The 12,706-nt window shown below is 28.5% G+C and overlaps 1 protein-coding gene across 2 annotated transcripts; it reads right to left on the bottom strand.

Moving 5' to 3' along the window:
- Positions 1 to 3,667: 3,667 nt before the first annotated feature.
- LOC106761012 (sugar transport protein 5) lies at positions 3,668 to 6,337 on the bottom strand. 2 transcript variants are annotated; one of them, XM_014644481.2, is made up of 4 exons: positions 6,107 to 6,337; positions 5,218 to 5,537; positions 4,318 to 4,947; positions 3,668 to 4,231 (listed from the first exon to the last, which is right to left on the bottom strand). In XM_014644481.2, exons 1-4 carry the CDS (start codon positions 6,243 to 6,245, stop codon positions 3,797 to 3,799), a joined length of 1,524 nt encoding a protein of 507 aa, XP_014499967.1. In that variant the 5' UTR covers positions 6,246 to 6,337; the 3' UTR covers positions 3,668 to 3,796. The 2 variants fall into 2 exon arrangements, with proteins under 2 accessions (XP_014499967.1, XP_022636399.1); XM_022780678.1 differs by having other exon boundaries at positions 5,218 to 5,390.
- Between the last annotated feature and the right edge of the window lie 6,369 nt (positions 6,338 to 12,706).

The following is a 12,706-nucleotide window of genomic DNA, read 5'->3' as shown; positions in this document are numbered from 1 at the left end:
TGCAAGATTGATATGAAATATTGTTGTGACTTAAAAGAATGGAAGGGAACTAACTCTCTCTCATGGTGATTTTTGGTGATAAGGATGTCGGTTTGGGATAAGGTGAAATATTATTGTTGATGTTGAATTTATTGTATTAACAATTTGAGAGTTACTCTCTACACCTCACCTCTCTCATCCTATACCTCCCAATTGACAATTTTGTCCTTCTTCATTTAATAAAATAATAATTTTTTAACCACCAACAATCTTTAACTCTTATTTTAATCCCTGCACCTCATCTTATTAACAAAATTAAATTTAATACAATCATTTTTGTCACTTATAAAAGCCATTCATGGACGTTCAATCCTTGTATACACCTCATCAAATAAAAATTTAGTTAAATATAACAAAGTAAAAAAATAAAAGAAAAGCAATAAAAAAACCCTAAATTCCAATTCAAATTATCCACATCTCCAAGTGTGAAGAAGCAGCTCCCAAGTGCGAAGCGGAGAAGACGCAGCTCCCAAGTGCGGAGCGGAGAAGACACAGCTCCCAAGTGCGAAGAAGGAGAAGGTGAACCACAGCTCCTAAGTGCGGAGAAGGAGAAGATGAAACGCAGCTCCCAAGTGCGGAGAAGACGAACCACAACTCCAAGTGCGGAGAAGACGAACCGCAACTCCAAGTGTGGCTTCTCATCAACCGCAACCCTCTCAACCACACTTCCCTACACGCCACCCATATGCCCGATCTCTGCCGCCACCCATTACTGTAACCTTGCCTCAACATCATGAATGTCGATCCCAGAAACAAACACCTCTCATGATCACAAAACCGAAGGACTCCCCACTAGGAAAAAATGATAGAGGAGGGGAAGAAGGGAGAAGTGCCATTAGAGAGAAAAAGAAAGGAGGTGTAAAGTTTCAGAGATGAAACATGGCAAAGAAGAAAAGTGGAAAAGAGGGTAAAACTGTCAATTAAGAGGTGCAGGGTGAGACAGATGAAGAGGGAGAAACACTCTAACAATTTATGATATGTGCAAGACTTTACAAGAACATTAATACCATATGTATATGCTTCCGAAACTAGAATTATATAGATTGATTTGTGTCTAATATTAAAGGATGAATTGAATTATTAATATTTGATTCAACTTGGTAAGTTGATGATAATAAAATTATATGTGTCATGATTCAATGTCAATTACTCACCTTTACATTTTTGTGGTTGTAGTTTCTGGTTATTATAATCATATATATGTATGTTTATATATATATATATATATATATATATATATATATATATATATATATCTGTGTGTATGGGAGTAAACAACAAGTTTATAATGTTGTAATATAAAAATGTATACAGTGCTCATGTATTTGATAATGTTTTATCGTTAATAAAAACGATTTATATTTTAAAAGATATTATTTAAAAATTTTAAAAGACTTTAAATACAAATATATAAATTTACACTTTTAGCGTGAATATTATTATTTAGTAACGATATCATTACATCTATAATAATAGAAAATATAAAGACAGAGAAGTAATATTTAAAATTTAGATTTAAAAAATATGAATTTATAGATACATACTTATATTTTGAAAACATATGAATTATTATTTTATGAGTGAATATATATATATATATATATATATATATATATATATATATATATATATATAGTTATATATAAGTGTTGTTTTTATTATTGAAGGATGGGTCGTAAAATAAACGGCAAGTAAAATATAATTGCTAATAGTATGTAATTTTTCAAGAAAAATAAACTTTTAGCTTTATGGCAACGGTACTCAAGCCCAACAGAAAACGACTAGACATGTTGCATTTATATTAGCCTGCAATAAATAGCCGCATCGCTTGTTGAATCTAAATGTCAAGGGTTGCTTTAAATATCATCCTTTTCTTAGTTGCTTTTGCTTTATTTACTTTTTCAATTTCATCAATTTCCTGTTTTAATTTACTCTATAAATCTATAAATACCGTTCCCACTATAATTTATCCGTTAAATAAATGTTTAACCTTTAATAAATATATTTAATAAATATAGAGTTCAAAATTGTAGAAAAATATAGTTAATTTTTTATATTGGTTAACACATGTTGAATTTTATTTGAATTGATCTGTTTTGACATTTGATTTGGATTGGATTGGATGGTTTTGATTTTCGGTTTGACCTGACCTGTTTTGATCTTCGACATGATATAATCTGTTTTAATTTTGGTCTCGACTTAATCTGTCTAAATTTTATTTTGACTTTTAATTTATTTAAATTGATCATGATTTTTGATCTAGTCTATCTTTAATTGATTTTCTTCTCAAACTTGGATCGTAACCGGCTGATTAAAACTTTGTTTTGGACCAAATTATCTCAACTTTTGATTTGATCTAATTTATATTGACCTTTAGTTTATTAATCCAGTGTCGACTTTCATCTTAACATAATTCGAGTCAAACTTTAACTTCAGTCAACTTAAGTTAACTTTCGATCCCAACTTATTTCTTATAATTTTAATTTAGAAATAATTTAACTTGAATTTTGATTGAAATTATAAATATCATATTTAAAAGTTAATTAAAATATTATAAGATGAAAGACTTGATGATAACCTACTTTAATAAAAGACTAAAGAAGATTTTCTTTTCACTCATTTACTTAGGAGTGGGTTAGGACTGATTCAAATTGACACTTCTTATCTGATTCAATATATATTGACTGTTAATTTGTTAATTTATGTAATTATTGTATTGATTGATTTAATTTATGTCTTAATTTAAATATATATCAACTTAATATTCTATTATTAAAAATCCGTTATCAATTAATTGTTTAGAAAAAACTGACTGTCAATATATCAATTTGCATACACATATAGACGTGACGTCCAACTGCACATTTACATTAAAATCTCATTAAATACAGCATTCAAGATATTGAATTAACAGATGAATTACACAATTAAGATAATAAAGATGAAATTCCTAAAATAATTAAAAAAAAATATTTGAGTTCATAAAATTATAAAAGTAATCTCCTGAAGCTTTTTTTTTTCTTTTAATACTTTTTAAATTAAGTATTTGGTGAAGTATTTTCAAATCCAAAAAATATTTTTTAAAATACTCAATCTAAAAAATATATTTTAAATTGGATATTTTAAAAAAGTATTTTTAAATTCAGAAATATTTCTCAGAATGTGTAATTCAAAATATAAAAATATTTTTTAAATTAAATATTTTGAAAGATACTTTTAAATCCAAAAAATTATTTTTATATTTTAAATTAAGTGTTGAAAAAGGTATCTTTGGATTTGAAATTACTACCAACCAATTTGTCTTCAATCTTAACGAATCACAGTTCATTGAGAGAGCAGCTGTTGCCCAGTTGCGGAGAAAGTGCTGTTACAGTGATTTGGTGTAGAAAGAACCTTGGAATGACATTTATTTCTCCCTATTTAACGAATGAGTTTATCGGAAAATTCAACTTGTTTTTCCATGGAAGAGTCCAAGAATGGTAATTCTGTTTCTGAAATGACAAGAATAACACAGATTCTCACTTGCATATAAACAGTAAAAAGGAAATAGAACTATTTTCAGCACTCGAAAAATCTGTAAAAGAAGAAAAGCAATAACGAAGAAACAAGAGGAAGATTAAACAAGAAGTGACGCAGCAGAAACATGTGCTCTGATACCATATTGAGATAATAACCAAACACAAATTAAAAGCTAAACAATATATATATCACAATTCAATTCTTATTACAAACAACAATACCCAAAGTAATATTTAGTTCATGGAAGATTTTGTTGGGGAACTTTTACAAAGTGGCGCCAAAACCAGTGTTTACTCCATACCATGTACATGGACTCCAAAGGAACTCCTTTTGTCTCGGGCAAGAAAAGAATAATAAAGATTGTCATTACAACAATCCAACCCGCGTAGAACACGAAGGCACCAAACTTAAAGTGGCATAGCATTACCAAGAATGTCTGAGATAATATAAATATGGTTACGAACTGCACGCCAATAGCTATGCTTTGTCCAGTGCTTCTGACTTTTAAGGGGAAAATCTCACTCGGAATGAGCCATGTGAGAGACCCCCACGACCCACCAAAGCTTGCAGCGTACACAGAGAGTAACACCAACACAACAATCGCATTTCCCTTTGATATATCCTTTGTTCCATGAACACCAGTTGCCACTGCTAGCATAATGGACAACGCAACCTTCACAGCAGTCATCACAAAAACTGTTAATTATTATGGCTGCCCCCACGTGTCAAATAATAAAATGATAAATAATTATTGCTTACCTCGCAAAGAAACATGCATATACCACCGGTTACGAACAAGAACCTTCGACCAAACCGATCAACAATGGCAGTACCCAAGACAATAGAACCAAGGTTGGCTGTTCCGAGTATAATGGCAGAAAGTAAAGCAGCATCGTGTCCCAATCCCACTGATTGAAAGAGGTTAGGAGCATAGAATGCCACGACGTTAATCCCTGTGAGTTGTTGAAAAAATGTGATAGCAATTGCCATGACCAAGTGGGGTCGATACTGCCTCTCAAATATGGTCCTGAAGGGTTCCTGCTCCACAGATTTTGCAATCTGAGACCACTTAATCAGTTCTTCCAACTCAGGTTCAACATCGGTGGAGGATCCTCTGGCTTTGCGCAAGGCTCTTCTGGCTTGGTCTATTTTGCCACGCTCAACCAAGCTACTTGGGGTGTCAGTTATAAGCAATGCACCCACTGTCATAACTGCTGCAGGCACCACGGCCAGGCCAAGAGAGACCCGCCACCCCCACGTGTGCTTTGCGGTTCCATAGTTTATGCAGCCTGCGGCAAGCACTCCTATTCCTACGAAGAAATTAAAGCCCGCGTTGAAAGCTCCTCGCCTTTTCGGTGGAGCTATTTCAGAAAGATACAATGGCGCAGCCTTTTCCAAATTCATTCAACATTAATAGAAACAAAAATCAAAATACGATAGATGTCAACCTATATATATATATACATATATATCGTTTATTATTTTGGTTGTTATAGATTGGAGGACAGAACTACCCTAAATCATTATGCTTAGATGATTGTAGTGGTCAGTATATACTAATATGACATGAATTGAGAAATTATATTCTTACAGCCATTTTCTGTTATTATGAATTATAAAAGCAGCAGCAGTATATGAAATAAGAATTTGTTGACTCACTTGATTTGTAAAACCAACCCCAAAGCCGAGTAGAATACGACCTAATATGAGCATAGCAATATTTTCAGCCCCTCCATTTAAGGCACTACCAGCAAGAAAGACGGTTCCTCCGAAGAGGATGATGTTTCTCCGACCAAATGCTTTGGTGATTCTACTAGCTGCCAGAGATGACACTAATCCAGCAAGGTATAAAGAAGAGGTGAAGAGTGTCAATATTTGACTGTCATACACACAATACATGTTTACTTCAGCACTTTCGATCTTTCTCAGTATATTTGGGAAGAATTTTTCCAGAAATGGTACCATTGTTGTCACACCTCCTGAAATTGTTCACATTCAATTTAATAAAAACTCTATTTAAAAAAAGGTAATATTTTGAGAGTAAAAAACAGTTTTTACTATCAATCTTATTTTTAATATTAGTTTTGTACTTGGAATGATTCAATTATTCTGTGGTAATAAAATGTTTGTTTTGGCAAAGTTTAGTTTCCATTAAAAAAGCTTACTAGAAACTCGCCTAACTTAATTAGTATAACACTCATTTCTTGAAGTTGGCGATAATTATACATTCAAAATTGACTTGAGTACAAAATTAATAATTTATTCACCCATGTCCTTACAAATAAAAAAACTAGTAAAATCTGAGGAAGGAAAAAATAATTTCTAAGAAAAGTAATTAAGTTTGAGATGTTATTTATATGAAATTTCAGAGAAAGCTAGTATAACCATTACAGTAAGAATCATGTTATGCGAGATCTCTCTCACAGACACTCTAAAATCACCGAAGTGAAATTAGAGTTGAAACTTAAAAGCAAAGTCTTCAAAAGGCAATATGATGGTGAGATGAAAAACTTTAGAAAAGCGTTAACTAAGAAGATGAAGAATGAACCTGAAATTCCGACGTCATATCCAAAAATGAGTCCACTAGATGCAGCAACGAGGCAAGTGATGACAACGGAACGCGTAATCTTGCCGGCGAAACCATTGACCGGTGGTGATAAATCCACAGGAACCACCTCACCGGCCATTTTTATCTCTTCTCTACTCAAACTTCACTTCACTTCTGCTTTTTCTACTGTCTCTGCAATCCCCACTCATCACTTAATTCCTAAATACTCATCATCTGTTGTAAGTGGAGGAACCATTCTGCAATTTTTTTTCCTATAATAAAAAATTATAATGTTCTCATTCCATTATATGCCAATAGTCAACTTTGATTAATTTTATATCACATGTCTTTGCTTCTCATTCCAAACTACTTTGTTCCAATTTTCTAGTTTAAATCTTCTACATAGTGATAAATTTTGTGAAAAAAAAAATTGTCACAAATTTAAGTATCAGAAATAGTTATGGGATAAATTCTTTTATTTATTTATTTATGCATTACTACTAGATTAGCTTATATATATATATATAGTCTATATGCAACTTTTTCTATTCGTAGTAATTTAAATATGACGATTAAATTGTAACTTGATCTATATGATCTTAGGTTGATGATTACAATTTGTGTATCCAGATAATCTTTTATACGAGCATTTAATAGTTTATATATATAAGAACATCATGTCCCGTGTTCATATGGAAATTACATCAAACATAAATTATATATAATAGCCAAATTTTAATAACTTTAATTTAAAATTAAGATGAAAATAAAAATTTTACACACGGAAAAGAAATATTTTAATAACTTTAATTTAAAATATATAAAAGTTGTTCTTATTTATTGTATTATTGATCGAATTTTAAGACATGGAAAGAAGTTAAATTAACAACAAAGCCAATATCTTAACTTTTTTCCCAAATATCATATTCACAATGCCAAAAATCTCATTAATATATAAATCAATTGATATATAGTCAACATATAATCATATCATTGATAACATTGCAACACGGGTCCTACATGCATGTGATTATTTAAAAAGTAGCAAATAAAAATTATATGTCTACTTCTAGAAATGATGGTCAATAATAGTAATAATTGAAAATGGAATACAAAATGCACACATGTGAATAATTACAATTAATAAATAGGAATTCCATCTCTAATTTTAGAAGTAGAATCAATAAAATTATATTTCGACTTCTTCAAGGAAGAAAAAATAATAACACATGTGAATAGGAAAATATGAATTCAAAATAAACAAGTAGAAATTATATTTTAACCAAGTGAAAATAAAGATTATGCATAGAAAGACATATTATGGAAAAATATATTAATGGAAAAGCCTAATCAAATAAAAAGTGGACAGAGATGATATAGCAATTTACACAATGTGATTAGTGGATATTATGTCTTTATTTATCTTTTAATGGTGGATTTTAAATTGATTGTTGTATTTTAAAATAAATATTTTAATTAAGATTTGTTATAATTGAATTTATTAAGTATGGAATATAAAAATATGTTAAAAATAATATTTTTTGTTGCATGAATGTTTTTTGAATATTTTAAGGTGTGTTACTATAACTATAACAAAGTTGAGTTCATGAAAGTATAAAAATAAATTGATTAAAATTTTATGATACCTCAAAATCACAAAAAAAATCAAGTTAAGCATGACATGAAGAAAGCAAGAAAAATATGAAACAATGAAAAAAATTGGCTAAATAAAAAAGAGAGAACAAACAACAAAAATTCAACCTTACAATTTTTTCTATTTTTTCTAGGAAAAAAACTTTAATGATTGACACATGTTTATGATACATGATATATAATTTGAAAAAAAATATATATCTTTAGATATTTTATTTGATATTTTTAAATAATTATCTTATTTAACTATATCAATAAATATTAAAAGATAACATTTATCAAATCTTTTTTAATATAGCAAATATTTTATTAAATATTTATAAATCGCCACAACAATCAAATATATCTAAAATATATTGCATTATTTAAAAAATAATTAGAAAAAATTACATACTTATTGACCTCTGAATCATTATAGTTAATCATGAGACATAAAATTTTAGTGTCTTATGGAGTGTTGTATTGACTTAACAGGAATAAGGAAGTACAAGTCATCTTAATAATTCACATATATTCAACTAGAAATGAGTATTATGCTATATGATAAAAAAAATAATATGTAATACATTTATACTATATATTTTTTTTATCGACAATAAATGTTATAATTTAAACTCAAAATTACTTATCGACTTATATAGGCATTCAATCTCAAGTTCATGAAAAAGAGAAGTAATTTGATCATTACTTAATTGCATTTTTCTATAATTTTTTTGTCTATGAACATTTTTGTTATAATTGAGCTATAGTGAGATGACAAAATTATTCAAAATATGAAGATGTAAAAAAAGGTTTAATACATAATTTAGTTCTTAATTTGGGGCGATATTTCAAAGTGGTCTTACTCTTTTTTGACAATTTACTATTGTTTCATATTTTGTAAAAACGGTTCAAAATGATCTTTTTGGCTTACGATGTTAAAAACATAACAGAGTAATATCCACCTTAGTCGATAATAAATGACCTGTCTAGTTTTGTGGCAACTGATCAAATTGATGTGGCAATTCTTCTTAATCCAAGCACACTCTTTTGTAGAGCTTGGGCAGATTCCATTTGAATGTCTCTTGTCTTTAATGAGCCTCATCAACCCAACCAAAAGACTATGGCTCCAAAAATCTCCAACTTGAAGATGTAACATTGGGTTTTTCATCCCTTTTTGTTCCAATTCGAGAGTGTTTTGCAAGAAGGAGATTTCATATTGCAACATTTTCGGGTTTCCTTTTCTTGTGTTTTAGAACTTGCAAATTTTTAGGATTTCAAATTAGGGTTTTAAATTAGGGTTGGTTTTTACATTTTGGGGTTCTTTTCTTTGTTTGCGAATTGGTTTCCTTTCCTTGAGTTGATTTTGCGTTTTAGGTTTTGGTATTCATTATCTTGCAATTTGGGATTTCTCCTTACCTTGCTCCTTGTTTTTAATTGCTTTGTGATTCCAGCATTCAATGAGTTGGGTGGTGGTGGAATGATGACTCCCTTTTTGTTTTTTTATACTCTATGCATGAATGGATAAAGGAGAAATGGAAAGAGAATGAAGATTTTGAATGATGACCGTGTGAGTTTCGCAAATGTTATTGTGTATGTGTTAAACTTGAAAAATGACGGTGCTCGAATGGTGTGTTGATTTTGGACTCGAGATAAAGAAATGGGTAATGGGTTGTTTTTTTCTATTTGTACATGTGAGATGTGATAATGTCTGTGTTAAAAGAATGGAGGTTTATGGTGATGATGAAGGTAAATAAAAGGTAGATGATGGGCATGGTGAAGGAGATGGAAACTTCTTCACTTCCTCCACCCTGCAATTAGTCATGACGCACAACAGTTTCACGAGTAGTAGCAAAACGGTACAACCACGATCTCATTTATCTCTCTGTTAAACTTTTTCCACATCATTAATTTTTATTTTTATAATTTACATCTCAATTAATTTTTATTTTTATAATTTACATCTCAATTTACATCTCATCTTAATTTTTGGTACAACCACGATCTCATTAATTTTTATTTTTATAATTTACAAAACTGGACACCTCATTCACTTTTGGCCAGATGGACAATTATACCATTAAGTTTTTAACGTCGTAAGCCAAAAGGATTAACTTAAACCATTTTTACAAAATATAGAATAATAGTGAACTCTAAAAAAAAGATAGAACCACTTTGAACACATTACTCTCAAACTAGAAACCAAATAAAATATTAAACCTAAAAGACAATGTGAAAAAAAAAAATAGCCTTTAAATTAAACAAGATTTTGGATTTAAAACTAAATTAATCTTAAAAGAAAAATATTGAAGCCTTAAAGGACGGTTAAATAACTCTTACTCCTAATCAATTAATCAAATTGATCTTGCAAGTGGTGAAAACGAAAGAATGTTTATTATATAAAAACAATAAATTTCCTTTGTGTTTATTTTCTTCTTCGTCTTTAAAACAACAATACGCTTGACTGAAAATAGATAAGAACATAAATTACACCTTGAATTATTGAATGTGTAAGTCAACTAATCTCAAATAAAGCTAAAACACTAGAACAAGAACATGACAGGCAGTGCCTAAATGGAAATAGTGAGGTAAGAGAAACAATATTAAAACATCATGTGGGTTAGTTGACAGTTGACACCACACCACACTTCCAAAAACAACAAAACACCATAAGATCCCACATTTCCACTCATTTAATTTAAAATAAGAGCCACTACGTCACGTGAGCGTCATAAATTCGAATTAATCAAATATACACAGACAAAAATAGTCACCCGAACTATAAATAGAACTCACTTTATATATATATATATATATATATATATATATATATATATATATATATATATATATATATATATAATTGCTAAAAGTTATAATTTATATTACTCAAAAATATACTTTAAAATAAAATATAAATTGATAATAGTTGAAATAATTCAGATAATTTTAACTGATTAATAATAATTTAGATAATTTAATTTAACTAATTCAAATTATAATATAGTTTAGATCATCGAAACAATTTTATTGTTGGGACTATATTTAGAGATTAGATTAATTTTATATATATATATATATATAGTTTCACATCCTTCTTAATCTTAAAATGGTTGGACTATTTAAGGCCTCTCCAAATGTATATTTCCAAGTTAAGCTTCATTGGTAGTTTTATCTTTTTCTCAAAGGACAGCCACAACAACTTGCTAAAAGCATTAAAATGTTACTATTTTTTTTTCTAAATTACTTATTAGGATAACTTTGAAAATATTTAATGGTTAAGTTAGAAGGACAATGTTTTCTTATGAAATCGTTTTTCAAATATTCCCTTTCTTTAAAATTTTATGTTGAGATTATTCTTTACAATATAATTTTTTTAATTAGTTTAGAAGTTACACTTAATATTAGTTTTTATTACCGAAGTCTTGTGTATCAAACTTTAGTTTAATTTAATTTATACTAAAGCTTTAACAAACATAATTTTAGACTGAATTTAAATATAAATAAATAAATTCATACTTACAATACAATTTTATATTAACTATAAATATAATTTAAATTCATACTTAAAAACAATCTTTTCAATATAAGTTCTTTTTTGTACACACAACTTGATGGAAATAAATCAAGTTTAAGATATATTAAGAATTTCTCAAATTGATAATTTTGAAAATAAAATTGTACCATTTTACTGCTTGAAACATAAACAACTGTAGTTACATATGTAGAGTCTCTTTATGTTCTATTTTCTCAACAAAAAAAAAAAAGGCTAACAATGGCCAGAGCTAAAAGCCACAGGCTTATGATAGTTATCTGAAACAAATAAATGTAAGCAGAATATTATAAAATTCGTTCATATTATTATTATTATTATTAAATGAAATGTATTTTAACAGAGAAGTTAAGTTAAACGCAACAATTATTAAGTGTTTCTGTTAGTTTCACTTTTCAAGATAAAGACAGAAATTATAAAGTGAGGTGTAATGTAACGTAGACTTTGATTTACAAACATCAATGTCAATTGCACGAAAAAAATAATTTTTTTATCTTTTAAATTTGGATTTAGTTTCTTTTGAGTCTCTGTCAAATTTAAAAAGTGATTATAGTCATCTTTCTATACAAAAATAAAATTATTAAAATCAACTGTTGAGGATTTCTTACTAGACTTAATTGAAGTTATAGTTGATTAATCATAGTAATTTTTTCACTTTAATATTGCTTACTTTCGTAGTGCTCTATAGTCATGTACTAGTAGACTGCAATACATTTGGGTTTTATCATAATTCTTCTTGAATGTATGAAAAAATCACACAAAATAAAAATTTAATAGAAATAGAAATTTAATTTATCCTTTAATTATTTTTAATCAATGATCATGTATTAAGAAAATCACGGTTTTACACACAGTCTGTTGTATCATTTGTTGTCAATTAATAGATAAGATATAGGAAAAAAGAAATTATATTTTGATCCAGATAAATTGTTTACATGATTTGACATTATTATTTTTTTTTATATTTTTTACTTTTAAAAGAAAGTACAAAACTTTACTTTTTCATAATTATTTTATTTTTATAATATGTATCAAATGAATGTATGTCATCTTCGTGAGAAAACTCATTCTATCAACTAGCATTATTATATATAGAAGCTGTTGATAAAAAAAACAAAACGAGCACTTGTAACGTTTTGGATCATAAGAAACTATTCCCGCCACTCTGCGGGGTTTAGGATCAAATATATGCTCTAAATTAATGCATGCATAGCTTTTATAGTTATCGCATAAACTATGCTCATAAAAATACTCCAAAATATTTAGTCAATGAAAGTGAGTACTCTTGAAAAGGAAATCTAATTTCTTGATTGAAACCTTTACAACGTGAAACCAATCGAACTTGTATCCTATAATATATGTTAATGTGCATTCACACATTTCATATATATATATATATATATATATATATATAT

The sequence above is a fragment of the Vigna radiata genome, chromosome 5 (assembly GCF_000741045.1).
Source record: "Vigna radiata var. radiata cultivar VC1973A chromosome 5, Vradiata_ver6, whole genome shotgun sequence".
Taxonomy (NCBI): Eukaryota; Viridiplantae; Streptophyta; class Magnoliopsida; order Fabales; family Fabaceae; genus Vigna; species Vigna radiata.
This window is presented reverse-complemented; position numbering and strand designations above follow the sequence as displayed.